This window comes from Bos grunniens, chromosome 11 (genome assembly GCF_055505025.1).
Source record: "Bos grunniens cultivar Pamir isolate PY7600 chromosome 11, Bosgru_T2T1.0, whole genome shotgun sequence".
In the NCBI taxonomy this organism is placed as follows: domain Eukaryota; kingdom Metazoa; phylum Chordata; class Mammalia; order Artiodactyla; family Bovidae; genus Bos; species Bos grunniens.
Genome location: NC_141175.1, coordinates 105065141 through 105085863, shown reverse-complemented (window position 1 = coordinate 105085863; position 20723 = coordinate 105065141). Strand labels below are relative to the sequence as shown.

Genomic DNA, 20723 nt, shown 5'->3' with positions numbered 1-20723 from the left:
ATCTATGGAATTCTCCAGGCAAGAATACTGGAGTGGGTTGCTATTCACTTCTCCAGGGGATCTTCCCAAAATAGGGATCAAACATGCATGTCTTGCATTGGCAGGGACTTCTTTACCATCTGAGCTACCAGGGAAGCTCTTAAATGGATTAGTAGGTCTCTAATTTGGAGTCTCTAATTTGGTATAACATCTAACTTCATTTCTGTGCAGACCATCAATTAGCAAATGTCTTCTAACCTGACAATCATTTTAAAAACAAACCCTGGCCGTCGCTCTCCAACACCAGCGCCGCCTCTACTCGCCGAGCTCCAGCCGAAGGAGAAGGGGGGTAAGTAAGGAGGTCTCTATATCATGGCTCGTACAAAGCAGACTGCCCGAAAATCGACCGGTGGTAAAGCACCGAGGAAGCAAGCAGCTACAAAAGCCACTCGCAAGAGTGCGCCCTCTACTGGAGGGGTGAAGAAACCTCATCGTTTCAGGCCTGGTACTGTGGCACTCCGTGAAATTAGTTGTTATCAGAAGTCCACTGAACTTCTGATTCGCAAACTTCCCTTCCAGCGTCTGGTGCGGGAAATTGCTCAGGACTTCAAAACAGATCTGCGCTTCCAGAGTGCAGCTATTGGTGCTTTGCAGGAGGCAAGTGAGGCTTATCTGGTTGGCCTTTTTGAAGACACCAACCTGTGTGCTATCCATGCCAAACGTGTAACAATTATGCCAAAAGACATCCAGCTAGCACGCCGCATACGTGGAGAACGTGCTTAAGAATCCACTATGATGGGAAACATTTCATTCTTTGAAAGAAAAAAAAATTATCTTCTTCCTGTTATTGGTAGTTCTGAACGTTAGATATTTTTTTTCTCATGGGGTCAAAAGGTACCTAAGTATATGACTGCAAGTGGAAAATAGGGGACAGAAATCAGGTATTGGCAGTTTTTCCATTTTCATTTGTGTGTGAATTTTTAATATAAATGTGGGGGCATAAAGCATTAAGGAAAGTCAAAATGTTTCAGTGAACAAGTTTCAGCAGTTCAACTTTATAACAATTATAAATAAACCTGTTAAATTTTTCTGGACAATGCCAGCATTTGGATTTTTTTAAAACAAGTAAATTTCTTATTGACTGCAACTAAGTGGTGTTTGTAGCATTTTTATCATACAGTAGATTCCACCCACTCACTATACTTTTCTGAGTTGCCCTACGTGCAAGTACATGTTTTTCATATTGTCTGTCTTCTGTGCTGTTCCTGTAAGTTTGCTATTAAAATACATTAAACTATAAAAAAAAAAAAACCCTTAGTTGATCATGAAAACACACCTTTAAACACATGACTTTAAAACCCATTGTTTTGCCCACTTTGAAATGTATTTTTTTTCACCCTGACATTGTCATGGCATCAGTTTTAAAATAATAATTTCATTATCACTGATTGATTGCACTGATGCTTAGTAGCAGGAGCCTGTGGTCTATTCTTCATCATGAAAGTTTGTAAAGAGTAACTTTGGAACTTCACTAATGGCCAGTGAGAAGAATCTTTCCCCCTCCACCATAAGTCAGTATTTTTGGAAGTACCGTCCAAGTTGTTTGACATCCCTTCTGCATAGGGACATTCTGCATCCCTAACCACTGGCTGCTGCTGCTGCTGCTGCTGCTAAGTCGCTTCAGTCGTGTCCGACTCTGTGCGACCCCCATAGATGGCAGCCCACCAGGCTTCCCCGTCCCTGGGATTCTCCAGCCAAGAACACTGGAGTGGGTTGCCATTTCCTTCTCTTTCCTCACTTTCCTGCGTGAAAGTGAAAAGTGAAAGTGAAGTTGCTCATTTGTGTCCGGCTCTTCGCAACCCCATGGACTGCAGCCTACCAGGCTCCTCCGTCCATGGGATTTTCTAGGCAAAAGTACTGGAGTGGGGTGCCATTGCCTTCTCCGAACCACTGGCTAGGAGGTGTGAAATTTATCCTTCAGCAGAAGGATTTCAATTGGTAATTATGGAGAGATTGTGAAATCTTCCTTTTCTCCTCGGACAGCCAACACAAGACAGAAAGGCTAAGATTCCTTCTTAGTCTCTAAAGATCCTTTTCTTTATTTTTAAAGAATTTTGGCCATGCTGTGAAGCATACAGGATCTAACCCCAACCAGGTATTGAACCTGTATCCCCTGCAGTGGAAGCGCAGAATCTCAACCACTGGACCACCCAGAAAGCCCCTAAAGATCCTTTCTAAAAAGCACATTCCGTTGGCATTTCTTAGCGAATCATAAGCTCGTCTGGTCTTGACACTTTGTAAAGTTCTCTTTCACCCACTCATCTCACCAGCTGAACTACCTGGTAGATTTAGGATACTTATTCCCAAGTGGCTAGTGAGTGGTGAGTAAGGCCTCCAGCCAAGTCTTTGGGTGAGGTCCGGGCCTTTCATGAGAGCTACTTTGATAAGAGAAAGGAGTTGTGGAAAGACACGCGAGTCTGGGTGTTGGCTGGGAGTGAGGCATATTAAGGAGGTTGACAACAAACCTCAGGTGCTGTACTGACTCAGGCTAGGAGCTGGGACCCCTTGCTGCAGTGCTTGCATCAACATCTCCTCTGGCAACAGAATACAAAGAAACTGTAAGTGACTAAAAATAACTACATGCATGTTGCAGTTGGGACAAATTACAAACAGCAAGACACAAAAAGACCAACAACCCAGCTGCCACTTCTGAGGTTCCCCAGCAAGTGCAGTGTCCTGGGCATGATTCCTGCACATGGTGCCACCAAGGGGATGGGCAGACCACCGGGCCACTACTCTCCCCAGAGCCCTGGACCTGCCCCTACCCTCATCCATTTAAAGAACCAGCTTGCCGCCACCCGCGCCGCTACCCCCTACCCCCATGGAAGGAGTAAGGGAACCTGTTACTTTTCTCTCTCCTGCTGCAGCAGAAGTCCCAATACAGCCTTGCCTAAATTTCTCATCTGGCCTCATCAATTTCTATTGATTAGAGTTCAAGGACCCAGGTTGGTAGCTACCATTTTGCGCAGAGCCAGCCGCAAGTGGAAATGCCAGACCCGCCCACCTTTCTTGCTTATGCCACCATCATCCTTACTGTAAGCATATTCTGAATTCCCATTAAGTATATTCTCCATTGAACCCCGCTGAGTGGGGTTGACAGCCGGCCCTGCAGTGCCCCCTAGCGCCACCTTAGGGAGGCTGACCGGCCAAGACGTGAGTGCCCCTCAGCAGCGAGTCTGGGGCCACAGCCCCTCCGCAGGGCCTGAGGAGCGGAGGCGGCGGACACAAAGCTCCGGTTTCGACGGCAAGGAGGATCCCTGGGCCCCACTCCCGCCGCAAGGTCGCTGGGCGGCCAGCCACTGGGTGGGCGGGGCTGGGCGGGGCTGGGCGGAGCCTGGACGGCGGGAGCGCCTAGTCGGGCTGGCGCCCTCGGAGCCGCCCGGGGCACGCTGGGGTCTCGAGGCCTGCGGCTCACGGGCGATCGGACACTCGGGCGAACACGATGCGCTCCCCGGGAGAGGGCAGCGGGACCACTCCTGCGGGCGGACTCGGCGAGGAACCCGGCGCCCCCGCCGCGCGGGGAAGAGGGCGGGGACCGTCAGGCCGCGCGGGCTCTTTAAGACCGTATCCGTGCTAACACCGACTGTGAGTAACCTGGCCCCGGGTCCCTGGAGAAACCGTGAGTTGGCTTGGAAAAAATAGACGGATGAGAGTTCAGATCTCTGGGCGTGGAATTTGGGGAAGTTATGAATGGCGGCCCGGGGCGGGGAAGGGGTGTGGGTGGTGGTGTACGACTTTGATCCAGACCCCAGGTACCTTGTAAATGTTAACAGGGCTCCTGGAGAGGGCGGTGAGACTAAGCAAGGACAAGTTCCAAAGGGAGGAGAGCCCACCACCTGGCTTCAGGGCCCACACGTTGTAGTCCTTCATGATCTCGGTAAGGCCTATAGCTTGTGAACAGGTGGGGTGGATTCAAGATCCAGGAAGCTTTAGGCCACTGCGGTGGGTGGAGAGCCAGAGGAATCCACCACTGTGGGCTCTTAGGAGGCCTAGGGCTTCTGGTTCTTCAGGAAGTTTCCTGGGCTGAGAGATGTAGCTGCGCCTGCCTTTGGGCCTGGCTCACCAATGGGGCATCCCGCAGCCCCCTAAGGATCTCAGAGAGCACAAGGGCAGGGCTGGAGAGGTGACTGGTGGCTCTGTGTCTCCTTGGCTCCCACTGGGGTTTGGTCTACCGGGCACTGGGGAAGAGGAGAGGCTGAGTGGTCTGATGACACAGGGTGTGCCGAATGAGGATTGTGAAGTCACAGAGGAAGTGGGGTGCTACAGCCGGGCCTGGGGCTGACCTGGGGCAAGAGGAGAAAAGGTGTTGCTCAGGCAGACCTGTGGAAGGGAGCCTCTGGGATCAGCGGGGCACACCTGGTGCCCACAGTGGACTGATGAGTCGGGTGAGGCCACCCTGGCCCAAGGGTCCCCCACCCCCTCCTCCTCAGGAACGCAGACAGTTCTGTGGTCCACATCCTGGAAACCTTAAACACCACCCACACCATGTGGAAGGAAAGCAGTTGAGACTGGGTGGCACATCTGGTTGCTCCCCGTTCCCCCCCCAGCCTCCTCCCGGGCTCACCGCCCTTGCTCTGCCTAGCCCCAGCTCTGTGAGCTTTCTGTTCCTCCTGAGTAGCTGGCCTCCAGGACGTGGGGTTCCGGGACTCCGGGGAGTGTGCGCCGGAGAGCAGAGGCGTCCTGAAGAGCACCACTGACTCCCACCCTCCTACTTCTCCAGATGCAGGGGCCTCCATGGCTGTGATAAGCCTTCTGTTCTTGGCAGTGATGTACGTTGTCCACCACCCCTTGCTGGTCAGTGACCGGATGGACTTGGACACACTAGCCAGAAGCCGGCAGCTGGAAAAGCGGATGAGCGAGGAGATGCGCCAGTTGGAGCTGGAGTTTGAAGAAAGGAAGCGAGCAGCAGAGGAGAAGCAGAAGGCGGAGAACTTCTGGAGAGGGGACACCTCCGGTGACCAGCTAGTGCTGGGGAAGAAGGACAGGGGGTGGCCATTCCAGGTGGACGGCCAGGAGGGCCCCCTGGGCTGGATGCTAGGAAATCTGTGGAATGCTGGCCTCTTTTGCATTTTTCTCATTTTTGAGCTCCTGCGACAGAACATGCAGCACGAGCCAGCCTTTGATTCCAGCAGCGACGACGATGAGGAGGAGGTCCGGGTGGTGCCCATCACCTCCTACAATTGGCTCACTGACTTCCCCTCCAGGGAGGCCCTGGAGTCCTTCCACAAACACCACGTCCAGAACGTCACCCGGGACCTGCCCTGCACCTGCGAGTTTGTGGAGAGCTTTGTGGATGACCTCATCGAGGCCTGTCGGGTGCTCAGCCGCCGAGAGGCTCACCCACAGCTGGAGGACTGCCTGGGCATCGGGGCAGCTTTCGAGAAATGGGGAACCCTTCATGAGACCCAGAAGTTTGACATCCTGGTGCCCATCATCCCCCCACAGGGCACAATGTTTGTGCTGGAGATGAGGGATCCGGCCCTCGGCCGCCGCTGTGGCTGCGTGCTGGTGGAGTCAGAATGCGTGTGCAAGCGCGAGAAGCTGCTGGGGGACGTGCTGTGCCTGGTGCACCACCACAGGGACCACTCGGCCCTTGTGGGTAAGTCTAACAGCTCCATCAAGGCGGCGCTCTGCACCGGCTCCCACCTGGATGTGTACAAGACTGTACAATGGTTCCGGAACATGGTGGGCAATGCCTGGGCCCTCGTGGCCCACAAGTATGACTTCAAGCTCAGCTTGCCACTGTCCACCACCTGCTGCAAGCTCAGGCTGGACTACCGCTCGGGCCGCTTCCTCTCCATCCGCCTGGTCCTGGGGGTGCAACGGGAAGACACCTTGGTCTACCTGGTGAGTCAGGCCCCTGACCAGGAACAGGTCACCAGTGTGGACTGGCCCGAGTCCTTTGCAGCCTGTGAGCACCTGTTCCTCAAGCTGGTCGGGCGTTTTGCTCCCGAGAACACCTGTCACCTCAAGTGCCTCCAGATCATTTTGAGTCTCCGGGACCTTCAGAGTTTACCCCAGGGAGCGTCCCGCCCCATCCTCACCTCTTACCACTTCAAGACAGCCCTCATGCACCTGTTACTGCGGCTCCCCCTCACAGACTGGCAACACGACATGCTCTCCCAGCGACTCCAGGACATCCTCTGGTTCCTGGGCCGAGGCCTCCAGCAGAGGTCTCTCCATCACTTCCTCATCGGTAACACCTTCCTGCCCCTGACCATCCCGATTCCCAAGACATTTCGGAATGCTGAGCCCGTCAATCTCTTCCAACACCTGGTGCTAAACCCCATGGCACATTCACAGGCGGTGGAAGAGTTCCACAACCTTCTGGCCCAGGTGAAAGCTCTGCCCTGTTCCTCGCTGGCCGGGGCACGTTGACTTGTATTCAGGCCATTAAAAAGGGGGAGACGGTATTTCTGATTCCTCAGGCAGCAAAAAGAGTTTTATTTCTCAGACACATCAGCAGTATATGTGACCTTCACCTTGCCAGTAGGGGGTTATGATCGATTAAGACACTTACGTATACATGAAGCGGTTATGAGGAGGGGTCCAGCCTGCAGGGGCTAATCTAGGGTGGATCTTTGAAGTTTTCTTCTCCTGACTTAACTTTCATCATGACCCAAAGAAGGCCCAGGGAAATGGATGTTATGGGATTGCCTTGCTGCTGAAGAGTTGAGATCTGGAGGGGACCTGTGAAGTTGGGGTGTGTAGCAACACTGGATGTGAAAGAACCAGAGAATACCTCCATTCCAGCTTATTCTGTGTGTGTGTGAATGACTCCACACACATCCCTTGTAAACTGGCTTCCTTACTGAACTCAGCCCAATTCACAGCCAAGCTGGTAGCACCCCATTTTACCCCAAATACTGTTATGGCAGCTTCTCGTTATTTTAGGATCAGAGTTTTCAGACCTTCATTATTTTAAGATGTTTATTTGCCATTTTCTTCATTTAGCCCTTTCTTCATGTTATGTGAAATATAATATAGCTGTTTTATGCATCTGAAAAAAACTCCAATGCTACCCAAATAACTTATTAGCATTGATTCACAAACAAATATTAAGTCGACAATGGCCTGTCCCATAATTGAGATGATGTGTATTCTAAAGTTAATGACATTGCCAACATCCGATGGCCAACTTCGGGCCTGGAAACATCAAAAAACCCTTAAGGACAGTCTCTTGGGAGGCTTGGAGATGAACAATTACTGTTTCTGAGGGGAGTCACTTATTTGTTAAATGGAAAGAAGGTTTAGCTACCACATGTAGCTGTGCTTCTTTTCAGTCTGGTAATGCCTTTGTATTCTCTCTTCAAAGATGACAAGGTATTATTTGAACTATGTTTGTGGGTTTGCAAAGTGGGGTCATTGCAATCCAGGCCCATTGCCAGGGCTGGACAGGAAGGGGCTCTGAAGCTGATCAGCTCTAACAAAGCCATGATTCCGGAGATGTGATTGGTATATTTCCCCGTCTTTCAAAACCCTGGGTATCCTGGGGAGGAGCATTAAGAAATGTGAGACTCTAGCTGTGGGTGTGGTTGTTTTGGAAATACCAGTGCTATTCCTAGCCAGCACGCCAGCACTGCCAGAACCGGGCCCCACGTTTACCTTGACCTTGGGTGGGGGGAGCTCTGGGAGGGTTAGATGCTGGCCACAGAGGCTTTGGTTATAGAATCCACACCCTCCTTTCCACAAAAATAAATGACAAGGGTCCCAGATGCTGATGCCAGCCAATATTTAGGGCCCCCACTGCTGCACAATAGCTGCTAGGTTCTGACGTTGTCTGTAGGTATCGGCCAGGTGCTGCTTTCAAGTTCAGATGCAGTGATGCTGGTTCTCTGCTGGTGGGATTCTGGTGTTTTAAAAACATCTATACGCTTTTGTTTAGAAAGTAATTTGCTGATGTTTTACTTCCAAATCAATAAAGGAGACTATTTTCTGTATCAACTGGAATCTGGTGCAGTAGCACACAGCAGATCAGCCTGTTTCTTTCATCCAGGGCCTCCTGGTCTTTCTCAGTGTATGTTGAGCCAGTCTGCCCTGTGGTTTCCCATCAGCGTGGCCAGTAGCCAGGAAAAAATAATTCAGAATCTTAAGGAACACCCAAGTTATATACTTTCAGGATGCCCACACCAAAATATTCAGCCACATTGAAAGGTCTTAATGTCTACAAGTAATATATATAAACTCCATAAGGCTTATGTCTGTCAGGTAGAAAGAAGGTGGATCTAGGACTGGGTGGTTTCTAGTCTAGGAGGAGACAAGGAAGAAAATGTGAAGTTACGAGTGGGCAGAAGAATACAAAGGGAATAGTCAGCAAAGCTTGGGTGCGGCAGAGTGTGTAAGAAAGAGTATAGGAAAAACAAGTAGTAATGAGAAGAGCAGAGCTGTTGTGCTCTGGGAATATTTCTACAATAAAAGGGGAAACTTCCAGATATTTAGGAAGCTACGTTTTATTCTCAAACAATATCTGGCTAGTACCCAGGATACAACAGCAGTTATAATAATGGGAATACTTAGTGTTCATTGAGCATTGCCAATGGCCCAGACACATCTGGTAATTCATTTAATCCTCACACTATAACCCCGTGAAGTGGGTGCTTTAACCCCCCGTCTTACCTAGGAGGAAGCTGAGACTCAGAAGGAATACACAGGGACTTTCCTGGTGGTCCAGTGAAGACCCAACGCTTTCAATGCAGGGGGCCTAGGTTCGATCCCTTGTCAGGGAACTAGATCCCACGTGCTGTGCCTAAGAGTTCACGTGCCACAACTAAAGATCGTGCATGCCACAACGAAGAACCCAAGTGCCACAGCCAAGTACATTTTTTTTTTTAAGAGGATACAACTTCTCCCAGTAACATAGCTCGTAAGTGGCAGAGGCTAAAGAAAGTACCCATCCTACCACCTTCCAGCATAGTCTTGGGAATAAATCAAGATGTAGGGTTTACAGAGTTTTGAAAAGCAAAAAGCACTATACTAATTTTAAGATAAAAGGTGGTATATTATTGTCTGGGAATTCTGGAAAATAGAAATTGTTGGTTCTTCGTTCAGTCTTTAGGTCAGGAATTTCATTCCACATAGAAAAAGGCATTTGCTCAGAGCCACTTCAGCTACGTGTTGAACCCCAGTGACTTGGTTTATATCAGGAAGTACATTATGTACATTATGATATGAGCCAGCTGCAGGCTGGAAGATCTGGGCAAATTTAAGCTGAAAGATTGCTTGTACAGGTAGCCAACTGACAACACTATTATTCCTCACCTAAACTAAGGCTGTTTGGCATTCGGTTTGAGGAAGCAGAATCTGGGTGAGGAGTGAAAAATAGGAAAGGGGAAATGGCTCCAGCACGGCTCTGGCCATGAGGGGTGGGGGAGGGGCCCCGGGACTTTCACTCTTGGAGACAGCAGAGCTGAGTTTTGCACACCACTGATGAATCCATCTCTTGGCACCCGCTGTAGTCCTAATGCCCCCAAACAAAGAAGGCATTCACAATGGGAGGTGCAAAGACCTGTCTGCAGCAGGCGGGCCTGGCTCAGAGATGCAGGGGGTGGAGTTGGCATTGCCTCCCTGCAAGTGGAGCCCCACGCAGTCTGCTTAGGAGGCTGCATTATAACCAGCGAACAGCTTTATGGGTCTGCTAGGAGCCTTCCTGCCACACATTCCAAGCCAGTTCTTCAGAGGCTCTAGGTTCAGTGTCACCTGCCAGCCTCCCAACCCCCCTGCTCTTAGATGTGCATGCACGGAATCCAGAGAATCACACTCATTCCCACTTCCTGTCACAAATGCACATAGAGAACGATAGCTGGGACCCTAGTGTAACCTGAGTCCATGTGCTCACAGGATCTTTTATCTAATTCCTCATAAAGCCTAGTGAAAGGGGGGTATTAGCATCACTGCTTTATAAATGGGGAAGAACATGTAGCCCAGAGGTTAAGATGCCCACCCCAGGATTTAAACTTGTCTTCCAACTTTGCTCATTCAATATGTATTTAAGCACTTGCTGTGTCCAGGGCTAGCACCAAGCTCTGGGAAAACAATGGTGAACAAAGGTATGCTTTGACCTCATGGAGATGACAGTCTATGGAGGAGACAGATACAAAAGAGTCACCCCAGCAGATGTAAAATTAACAAAGGTAGGGACTTCCCGGAAGTCCAGTGAATAAGAATCCGTGCCTTCACTGCAGGGGGCACGGGGTTCCATCCCTGGTCAGGGAACTAAGATCCTGCACATGGCACAGTGCAGCCGAAGAAAAACACGAAAACAAAATCCACAAGGGTGACAAGTTCTACTGATGCCTCCGGTAAGGACACTTGAGTGTATCAGGGAAGGCCTCCCTGAGGACGTGAGCTGAAACATGATGGGAGTTAACTGGGTGAAGATGAAGAAGAAAAGGATCCTGAACTTAGGAAACACCACCCTGGGCCCCAGGAGAAGGGGGTCTGAGCAGGTTTGTGGCTGCTGTGGACCAGCAGGAAGGAAACACGGATGGAAAGAGATGTAGTTTTGAAGAGACTTTTAGCAACTAAAGAGAGTCCAGCAATGGATTGAGCAGATAGAGTGAGGGAGAGGGAGGTGTCCAGGATGGCTCCTGGGTGCTGATTTGGGTTCCTGGGTAAACTTCTTTTCTTTGTTCTATCGAACACTGCCTTATACGAAAGATTTGAAGGTGGTCACTGGGAGCACAAGTTTGTGCAAAAGGTAAATCGGCCTAAAAAGTCGTTTTCAACGGGTAGTACTTTTTTTGGTTACCAAAATGACTGAAGGGCATTCAGTGTCAGGGACACTGAACAGTCCTACAGAGAGGGCAAGAGTGTCACATGCTAAGAACTGTTTCACCCTGAATGCCAATAGCACCCTTGCGAAGAGGCACTGTATAAAATGCAATGTGTTAAGAAATTATAGGATGCTCTAGGAACACTTGGGGGAACAGTCTTTTCTCCCATAATACAATTCTTTGGATGCAATGATGGAATGAACAGACAGGCAGCACAAAAACACCTGTCTCACTTCCAATCTTAACCTTACTTTTTTGACAGGGGATAAGATATCTAGGAATCTTTTCGCAAGAATATATATTAACGACAGTCTTCATTAAAGTACACACAATATTTTGCATCAGTTCTTCCCCCGCCTGTTAACGCTCTTCATTCCGGTGTCCGCTCCCTCTCACCTCCATCCCACATCCAGTCCATCACTTCCCGCCTCCTTAGTGGGTGTTCTGCTGCCCTCACAGCACAGGTCTCAATGGGAAAATCAACCTTCGTTTCCTTGGTCACCTGCCTCCTCCGTTAGTGAATTTCGTGAAATCAGAAGTGCCGCCCGCTCAGCTCCACGCTCGGTTCTTAGGACCCAGTTTCGCGTCTAGCGCTTGAAAGGATGGAGTCTCCATACTATTTCGGGGGGATGGCGTGCTCCACAGATCCACTACGGTCCACCCTCACGACTCGAGCCGCGAGCCCTCAACCCTGATTTCTCACTTCCACGCGCTGGGCGAACTCTCCGCGCGGAGGACTAAAGCGGTCTGCGCAGGCGCGCCTCTGGCCCCGCCCACGTTGGCGTCATCACGGCCGTTACGGCGACCTGGCGTCTCGGCGCGCAATTTAAAACCAGCTCTGGCGACGCGGAGGACAAGATGAGACCTCCCTGCTCTGGTGAGGCTTTGTGGCGGGGGCTAGGCGGGAAGGGCGCGGTGCGAAGCGGTGCGAAGCGGGCGGGCCTGAGCGGGGAGTGCGGTTATTCTCGGCCTTGTCGCTGGTTTTGTTTTCCCGGGGCTGAGCGAGAGGCCGGCAGACTGGGAGAGGAGGGCCGGCGCGGGGTGGGCAGGCGGGCAGGTCCGGCCAATCAGGACGCGGCGTCGGCCCGGGCTGCACTTCCGGCTGTGAGCGGGATACCAGACGCCTTTTCCTCGGGCTCTTACACCTTGGGTGGTGTCTATTCGTTAAAAAAGAGATTTTCCCGGAGTGCACGTTTGTTCAGGGCCATTTGAAGTATGGAGGTTACCGCTATATGGTTATTACGCTTGCATTTATTTTTACATCCTTTCAACAAGTACCCAGTGTCCCCATTGGGCCAGACCCTCTCTCAGATGTAGAGATCGATTACAATAAATAACAAAATAGATAAGATCCCATCCTCTTAGAGCATGTGTTTTAGTTCGGAAGAGAGGAAACTAAATAGTTACAGATGAGGCTGAGTGCTCACTTTGAGAAGAGCAGAGTCGGGGGAGGAACTCAGAGATCTTTAAGCAGATTCTGGAAAACGAGTTCCAGGCAGAAGAAGCAAGCACACAAAAAGAGTAAGCAAGAAAGAGCCTTACACGGGCAAGGACCATGACATTGTAACTGAACATCGAGTGACGTCCGACCAGTAGGCAGGGGCTTTGTAGGTCTTGTGACCAGGTTTGGAAATTGAGAGTTACTTTTTTTGGACGTGGTAAGTGACTTACCCGGAGAAGGCAATGGCAAGCCACTCCAGTAGTCTTGCCTTGAAAATCCCATGGATGGAGGAGCCTGGTAGGCTGCAGCCCATGGGGTCGCTACGAGTCGGACGCGACTGAGCGACTTCACTTTCACTTTTTACTTTCACACAATGGAGAAGGCAATGGCAACCCACTCCAGTGTTCTTGCCTGGAGAATCCCAGGGACGGCAGAGCCTGGTGGGCTGCCGTCTATGGGGTCGCACAGAGTCGGACACGACTGAAGCGACTTAGCAGCAGCAGCAGCAGCAAGTGACTTACCTGAGTGGGTCAGGTGAAAGGGTCAATAATCACTTGGATAAGAGTTTGACACTGGGGGCAGTGATACAGACTGCTCAGGGAAGTGGCCTATGGACTGAGAAGTAAATTTGGTCATCATTACTGTATAGCTCCCAGCTCGTTGGTGGCTTAGATGGTAAAGAATCTGCCTGCAATGTAGGAGAGGCAGGTTAGATCCCTAGATCAGGAAGATCCCCTGGAGAAAAGAATGGCTACCCATTCCAGTATTCTTGCCTGGAGAATCCCATGGACAGAGGAGCCTGGCGGGCTACAGTCCCTGAGGTCACAAAGAGTCTAAGCTACACGACTGAGCGACCAACACTTTCACTTTCATTGTATAGCTGGCAAAACCATGGAAATAGGTGAGAACATCAGGAACACCCTGTAGAGAAAACACTTGGGACCAATGTTTAGAAGCTTGTTAGAAAAGGAAGAGCTGGAAAAACTCAGAAAAGCATGGTGGTATAGAAGCCAAGAAGCCTCTGAAATCTCAGAGGCAGGCACTCTCTCAGGTGGGATGAGGCCTGAAAAGTGACCATTGGGTTTGGCAACATGGAAGTTGTGGGTGATGATGACGAGACAGTTTTCATAAAGTGGTGGGCATGGGAGCCACACCAGAGGGGTTGAAAAATGAGTAGGAGGTGAGGAAGTGGATATACAAAGTAACTATCAGTTGAAAGAATGGATGTATAATGTTAAAGGGAAGGAGAGAAATTTGAGGAAAGACAATTCTGAGAAATAAGGTGTGGCTCAAATTTCCATTTTGAGTTTCCCTCTTGGACAGATTCCTCCTTTAGTGCTTTCTATATCTGTTTTTCTTCTCAGGTCCAACTTCCTTCCTTACATTGGTTGCAGTGCCCACATTCAAGTAGTCACAAGTCCTCTTGATTTAGCCTCTAAAAATGTCTATTGCATCCTTCCTATTTTTACTTTATTTTTCTTTTGTTTTGACCTCAGCTGAAGGTTCTGTTAATCATACCGTTTAGCTTGTGGGACGCTATCAGGGAAACTTATAAAGCTGTATTTTTAATTCTCTTTTATCCTCAATCATCATTGCTTTCCTTCTCTTACTTAGACAGCCTTTTAAATTTATATATTTATTTTATTTTTGGATGTGCTGGGTCTTTGTTGCTGCACAGGCTCTCTGTTCGCAGCGAGCAGGAGGTACTCTTTGTTGTGGCGCGTGGGCTCAGTAGCTGTGGCTCCTGGGCCCTAGAGCCAGGGCTCAGTGGTGTGGCACAGGGGCTTCACTGCCACTCTGGGCTTCACTTCGGCACTGGGATCCTCCCGAACCAGGGATCACACCTGTGTCCTCCATCAGCAGGCGGGTTCTTTACCACTGAGCCACCAGGGAAGCCCATGGCAGCCTTTCAGTGTTCGTTGTGTGTCACTAATGTGTTTTTATGAAACTAATGTGTTCTTATCTAACCTGTGTTATATTGTGGGAGTTTTTTCACATTACCAATTCTCAACCAGCCAAGGTATACATTCTTATTCTCATTTGGAGGATGAGGAAGCAAACCGTTAGAGCATTTACTTAAAATTTCTCCAGCTAGTAAGTGATGGAGCTGGAATTTGAAGCCAAGTCTTCTGATTCTTAAATCTGAAAACTGCCCCCAGGTTCCTTCAGCTCTCCCTTCCAGTGATCGTTTCTTGATCTACTCTCCTCGGCCGTGGCCATTCACTGTGTTGTCATACCTTGCTGCTGCTGCTGCTAAGTCGCTTCAGTCGTGTCTGACTCTGTGCGACCCCAGAGACGGCAGCCCACCAGGCTCCCCCGTCCCTGGGATTCTCCAGGCAAGAACACTGGAGTGGGGTTTATCATACCCTAGACCTTATCATTCGGAGAAGGCAGTGGCACCCCACTCCAACACTCTTGCCTGAAAAATCCCATGGACCGAGGAGCCTGTTGGGCTGCAGTCCATGGGGTCACTAAGAGTCGGACAAGACTCGGTGACTTCACTTTCACTTTCATGCATTGGAGAAGGAAATGGCAACCCACTCCAGTGTTCTTGCCTGGAGAATCCCAGGGACCGGGGAGCCTGGTGGGCTGCCGTCCGTGGGGTCGCACAGAGTCGGACACGACTGAACTGACTTAGCGGCGGCAGCAGCAGCAGCCCTTATCATTCTCAAGAACTGTGCCACTCTCATCCCAGTGCACCCTGCCTCTCCAACACTCCTGTCGCTCCAGCTTACTCCTCGTTCCCCAACTCCAACAGCCCTTTGAACCAGCAGACCTGTGTTCTGCTTTTCCCTGTCTCTCACCTCTCTCACGCCCTTGTTCCCCTCCTACATAGCTTACATTCCGTGGTCAATCAGTGTAATCACTTCCTTTCTTAATGCCCGTAACCCCTTACCCTCTTCTTGCCTCTTTACACTTGCTTGTGACAAAGTCACAACTCTGATTAATCCCTACTCTGCCCCACCTGCCTTGCACCCTTCATCTCACGGGGACCCTACAGATGCCCAGCAGTCACGCTGTATTCCCTGCTGCACCCAGCGTCCTTTTAGATGATGGTTTTCCTTGTTCCTGGCACTCTGGGAAAGCTGCTCTTGTCAGTAACTTCTAGGCTGCTAAATCTAACGGTCAGTTCTCCGTCCTCACTTAATTGACCTGTCAGGCGCATCTGATGTAGTGCCCTACTCCTTCCTCCCCTGAAATATTCTCTTCACCTGACTTGTAGAATACCACCCTCTCCTCCACTTGTCATACATTACCCATCTCTTCACTGATTCCTTGTGGTTCCCTTCTCTTTAAACTGTGAAGTATTCTAGGACTTAGCCTTTTGCTTTTTTCTAACTGTCCTCCTGTTTTTCGTCTTCTCATCCCCCGTAGCTTTGAGTATCCTCTCTGTGCTTACAACATCCACATATATATTAATATATCCAGCCCAAAACTTTTCCCTAAACTCTACATTTAAGTATCTGACTCTCAACCCCCATTGAATGACTAGTAAGCCTCTGAAGCCCAGCAGGCACCAGACTGAGCCCCAACCTTGCCTCCTTTCTCCACAGATATGCTTCTTCTCTAGTCTTACTCTCTCCAGCCCTGGTAACTCCCTTCCATCAGTTGTTTAGAGCAGTGTTGTCGTTACCCTTCATTCTTTTGTTTCCTCTCATGCCCTACATTTAATCCACCAGGAAATCATCTTGGCTCTACTTGGAGACTATATCTTGTCTGACCTCTGCCTACCACCTCCACGGGCTTCCCTGGTGGCTCAGACGGTAAAGAATCTGCCTGCAATGAGGAAGGCCTGAGTTAGATTCCTGAGTCCGGAAGATCCCCTGGAGAAGCAAATGGAAACCCACTCCGGTATTCTTACCTGGAAAATCCCATGGACAGAGGAGCCTGGCGGGCTACAGTCTATAGGGTTGCAAAGAGTTGGATACATTTGAGCAGCTACACTTTCTTTCTTTCTATTTTTTCTTTCTTGCTTTCTCTATTTCTACCACCTCCACCATCCCCTCTCTGGTCTGAGCCACCAGCATCTGTTGTCCTGGGGTTGGTGGTTGTTTAGTCGCTCAGTTGTGCCTGACTCTTACAGCCCCATGGACTATAGCCCACCAGGCTCCTCTGTCCATGGGATTTCCCAGGTAAGAATACTGGAGTGGCTTGCCATTTCCTTCTCCAGGGGATCTTCCCGACCCAGGAATCAAACTCGTGTCTGCTGAGGAAGGCTTTCTTATCTCTCCTTGCTATTCTTTGGAACTCTGCATTCAAATGGGTATATCTTTCCTTTTCTCCTTTGCTTTTTGCTTCTCTTCTTTTCACAGCTATTTGTAAGGCCTCCTCAGACAGCCATTTTGCTTTTTTGCCTTTCTTTTTCTTGGGGATGGTCTTGATCCCTGTCTCCTGTACAATGTTACGAACCTCCGTCCGTAGTTCATCAGGCACTCTATCAGATCTAGTCCCTTAAATCTATTTCTCATTTCCACTGTATAATCATAAGGGATTTGATTTAGGTCATACCTGAATGGTCTAGTGGTTTTCCCCACTTTCTTCAATTTAAGTCTGAGTTTGGCAACAAGGAGTTCATGATCTGAGCCACAGTCATCTCCCAATCTTGTTTTTGCTGACTGTATAGAGCTTCTCCATCTTTGGCTGCAAAGAATATAATCAGTCTGATTTCGGTGTTGACCATTTGGTGATGTCCATGTGTAGAGTCTTCTCTTGTGTTGGAAGAGGGTGTTTGCTATGACCAGTGCGTTCTCTTGGCAAAATTCTATTAGCCTTTGCCCTGCTTCACTCCGTACTCCAAGGCCAAATTTGCCTGTTCTCCAGGTGTTTCTTGACTTCCTACTTTTGCATTCCAGTCCCCTATAATGAAAAGGACATCTTTTTTGGGTGTTAGTTCTAAAAGGTCTTGTAGGTCTTCATTGAACCATTCAACTTCAGCTTCTTCAGTGTAACTGGTCAGGGCATAGACTTGGATTACCATGATATTGAATGGTTTGCCTTGGAAACGAACAGAGATCATTCTGTCGTTTTTGAGACTGCATCATTTTGGACTCTTTTGTTGACTATGATGGCTACTCCATTTCTTCTAAGGGATTCCTGCCCACAGTAGTAGATATAGTGGTCATCTGAGTTAAATTCACCCATTCCAGTCCATCTTAATTCGCTGATTCCTAGAATGTTGACGTTCACTCTTGCCATCTCCTGTTTGACCACTTCCAATTTGCCTTGATTCATGGACCTAACATTCCAGATTCCTATGCAATATTGCTCTTGACAGCGTCGGACCTTGCTTCTATCACCAGTCACATCTACAACTGGGTGTTGTTTTTGCTTTGGCTCCGTCTCTTCATTCTTTCTGGAGTTATTTCTCCACTGATCTCCAGTAGCATATTGGGCACCTACTGACCTGGGGAGTTCTCTTTCAGTGTCCTATTTTTCGCCTTTTCATACTGTTCATGGGGTTTTGAACTCAAGGCAAGAATATTGAAGTGGTTTGCCATTCCCTTCTCCAGTGAACCACATTCTGTCAGACCTCTCCACCATGACCCACCCGTCTTGGGTGGCCCCACATGGCATGGCTTCGTTTCATTGAGTGAGACAAGGCTGTGGTCCGAGTGATCAGATTGGCTACTTTTCTGTAATTGTGGTTTCAGTCTGTCTGCCCTCTGATGCCCTCTCTCAGCGCCTGCCATCTTACTGGGGTTTCTCTTACCTTGGACGTTGGGTATCTCTTCATGGCTGCTCCAGCAAAGCACAGCTGCTGCTCCTTACCTTGGATGTGGGGTAGCTCCTCTTGGCCACCGCCCCTGACCTTGGATATGGGGGAGCTCCTCTCAGCTGCCACCCCTGACCTCGGACATGGGGAGCTCCTCTCGGCCGCCACCCCTGACCTCGGACGTGGGGGAGCTCCTCTCGGCCGCCGCCCCTGACCTTGGATGTAGGGGAGCTCCTCTCGGCCGCCACCCCTGACCTCGGACGTGGGGGAGCTCCTCTCAGCCGCTGCCCCTGACCTTGGACGTGGGGGAGCTCCTCTTGGGCCCTTTGCCACTGGGCCAGCAGGGGAGCCCCCTGGCTCTTGGTAGTTCCCTGCTAATTGGTCTTCCTGCTCGTCCTTTCAGTCTGTTTTCAACAGAACAGCCATAGGGTCTTCACGAAGCATAAGTTAGATCACTTAATGTCTTTTCTAAGCATGTTCGATCACTTCCCTTCTCATGAAGGCCCAAGCCTTTACAGTGGCCCATAAGTAGGGCTCATACACCCCTACCCGTCGTCCCAGCCTTACTCTGTTGGGTGCTCCTGAGCCACCAGGCCTCGCAAATCTGACACCCCGTGACCTCTCTCACTTCCCCCACATCCCTCTTGCACCACACTGGCCCCCGGGTGTGCCAGGCATGTACCTGCCTCTGTACTCGCTGTTCCCCCGGCTTCCACGTGACCTCCCACAGACATCCACATGGTCTTGATTCTGATGTGATGTTCTCGCTGAAACATTTCTTGACCACTGTATTAAAAATGACCTCCCACCTCCATTCCCCAGTCCTGTTCCCTTTCCATGCTTTACTTTTCTCCAGAGCTTGTATCTCCATCTAACATGCCATCCATTTTCTAACTTCCTGTTATGAAAATGTTCAAACACACCAGGGACATGGAAAGAGTAAGACAGTAGAGTCTCACACTCACAACCTAAACCCAACAGTTGTTAACACTTTGCCACATTTACTTTTCTTCCCTGTCACATGCATACTTCATTGCAGGGGGCACAAGTTCAGTCCCTGGTCAGGGAACTAAGATCCTACATGCCCAGAGAAAAGAGACATTTTTCCCTCTGCAGTTAGTAAGTAATCTTTGGGTGACTCTATTTATTTTACATATTTGTATTGTTTTTTCTGTCTCCCTGCTGGGATTAGAACCCACTCTGTCTGACACGATAGCCCGTACCTCACCCTTATCTCAGCATCTCGTCTTCTCTATCTTGCCTGGCATTATGGTTGAACATGTCTGTTGTTCTGCTAGTTTGTGGGCTTCTCAGAGGCAGTGACTTTTTCTTAACCACCTTTATATCCCATATGGTGCTTTAGGTTCACAGTAACTGCACAGTGGGTATTTGTCCAGACTGGCAGGAAGCATCAGAAACCCCTCACTCGCCAAGTAACTCGAACTATAGAGGTTGTGTGTGTGTGTGTGTGTGTGTGTGTGTTAAGTAGTGTCTGACTCTTTGAGACTCCATGGGATGTAGCCCGCCAGGCTCCTCTGTCCATGGGATTTCCCAAGTAAGAAGACTGGAGTGGCTTACCATTTCCTTCTCCAGGGTTCTTCCCAGCTCAGGGATTGAACCCACGTCTCCTGCACTGACAGGCAGATTCTTTACCACTGCACCACCTGAAGCCCATAGAGGTTGTACCACAGAATATTAGAATTGGGAAAGATCTTGGTGGGAGATGCTCAGTGAGTGTCCGCCCTGCGACAGGCTGCGGCCCCCCTTTAGACATGGGGAGTGTCCTGCTGAAGGTTTCCTGAGCCAGTGTTTCGTTCCCTCGCCCTTAGCCACAATGAAGAACTCTCCTTCAGGGCCCCGTGGACGCTACCACAGCACTGCCTCACCTGCAGAGTGGGCGTTCCCCACGGCCCTGCCCCGGAAGGCCCCTCTCAACACTCCTGGCACCCCAGTCCTTGAAGACTTCCCTCAGAATGATGATGAGAAGGAGAAGCTGCAGCGGAGGCGCTCCAGGGTCTTTGACCTGCAGTTCAGCACAGACTCCCCACGTTTGCTGGCCTCCCCCTCCGGCAGGTGAGTGGGCACTGGGCCGCCTCGTTGTGGCAGCCACTGCATCATGGGTCATGCGGGTTTGCATCACCACAGTACCTCATGGTTTCTAGGTCTGGATTCTCAACAGCGCCCATTTCATTTGTTTTTCCTTTAGGAATGTTGAAATTTCAGCGACAATGCCCAAGTTTACAAACACACAGATTACTGAACATTACTCCACCTGTATCAAACTGTCTACTGAAAATGTGAGTGTCGGCTGGATTAATCAGTAAAGATTTCGCAGCCTGGTCGGAGAGGAGGTCTAGCCTTGGTTCTGTAGAGAGTGCACGGTCGGTGATGGTGCACTTACACTTTCAGTGACTCTTCCATGCTGGTGTTTTCAGTGTGGTTTTACTGTTTCTTAGAGACCATGGCCACCCCTGTGACAAGTTGCCTGACCCCTCTAGTGTGACTAGAGAGGCAGCATACTAGAGTTAGTAGTGTAGTTCTGGAGCTAAACAGTAGATAGATCCCAGGCTTGTGGACTCGTTGTGAGTCCTAGAATTGGCCTGAGTTGAAATTCTGTCTCGGCCACTTACACACTGCGTGGCCTTGGCAAGGCACCCAGCCGTTGTGCCCCAGGGTCCTGCTCTGTGAAATGAGAGTGAGCTATCCCTGACACAGAGATGCTCTGAGGGGCACTGAGCCCCTCTGTCAGCACCTAGAA

The 20723-nt window shown here is 49.9% G+C and overlaps 3 protein-coding genes across 6 annotated transcripts in view; all 3 read left to right on the top strand.

Moving 5' to 3' along the window:
• The first annotated feature begins 336 nt into the window (after nt 1-336).
• Nucleotides 337-789, top strand: LOC147363764 (histone H3.3A-like). Its single transcript, XM_086328210.1, has one exon. It carries the CDS (start codon nt 352-354, stop codon nt 760-762), a length of 411 nt encoding a protein of 136 aa, XP_086184336.1. The 5' UTR covers nt 337-351; the 3' UTR covers nt 763-789.
• A 2631-nt stretch (nt 790-3420) lies between these two features.
• ITPRIPL1 (ITPRIP like 1) lies at nt 3421-7979 on the top strand. 3 transcript variants are annotated; one of them, XM_086328208.1, is made up of 3 exons: nt 3421-3624; nt 3813-3916; nt 4760-7979. In XM_086328208.1, exon 3 carries the CDS (start codon nt 4774-4776, stop codon nt 6415-6417), a length of 1644 nt encoding a protein of 547 aa, XP_086184334.1. In that variant the 5' UTR covers nt 3421-3624; nt 3813-3916; nt 4760-4773; the 3' UTR covers nt 6418-7979. The 3 variants fall into 3 exon arrangements, with proteins under 3 accessions (XP_086184334.1, XP_086184335.1, XP_086184333.1); XM_086328209.1 differs by lacking the exon at nt 3813-3916; XM_086328207.1 differs by lacking the exon at nt 3421-3624 and having other exon boundaries at nt 3639-3916.
• Nucleotides 7980-11600: 3621 nt separating this feature from the next.
• NCAPH (non-SMC condensin I complex subunit H) overlaps nt 11601-20723 on the top strand; it is a 33620-nt gene continuing 24497 nt past the window's right edge. Inside the window, exons 1-3 of one of the 2 annotated variants that reach the window (XM_086328206.1) lie at nt 11601-11688; nt 19819-20038; nt 20172-20262. In XM_086328206.1, coding sequence (XP_086184332.1) covers nt 11670-11688; nt 19819-20038; nt 20172-20262 — 330 coding nt within the window. In that variant the 5' untranslated portion in view covers nt 11601-11669. Of the gene's footprint in view, nt 11689-19794; nt 20039-20171; nt 20263-20723 lie in introns of both variants that reach the window. The other variant, XM_086328205.1, reaches the window with a different exon arrangement.

What these genes read in the sequence shown, in the direction of transcription:
- ITPRIPL1 (XM_086328207.1), top strand. Translation starts at nt 3,730, where the DNA reads ATGGCGGCCCGGGGCGGGGAAGGGGTGTGGGTGGTGGTGTACGACTTT. An exon ending in TGTAGTCCTTCATGATCTCG is followed by an intron (nt 3,917 to 4,759) that starts GTAAGGCCTATA and finishes CTACTTCTCCAG; the next exon opens with ATGCAGGGGCCTCCATGGCT.
- LOC147363764 (XM_086328210.1), top strand. Translation starts at nt 352, where the DNA reads ATGGCTCGTACAAAGCAGACTGCCCGAAAATCGACCGGTGGTAAAGCA.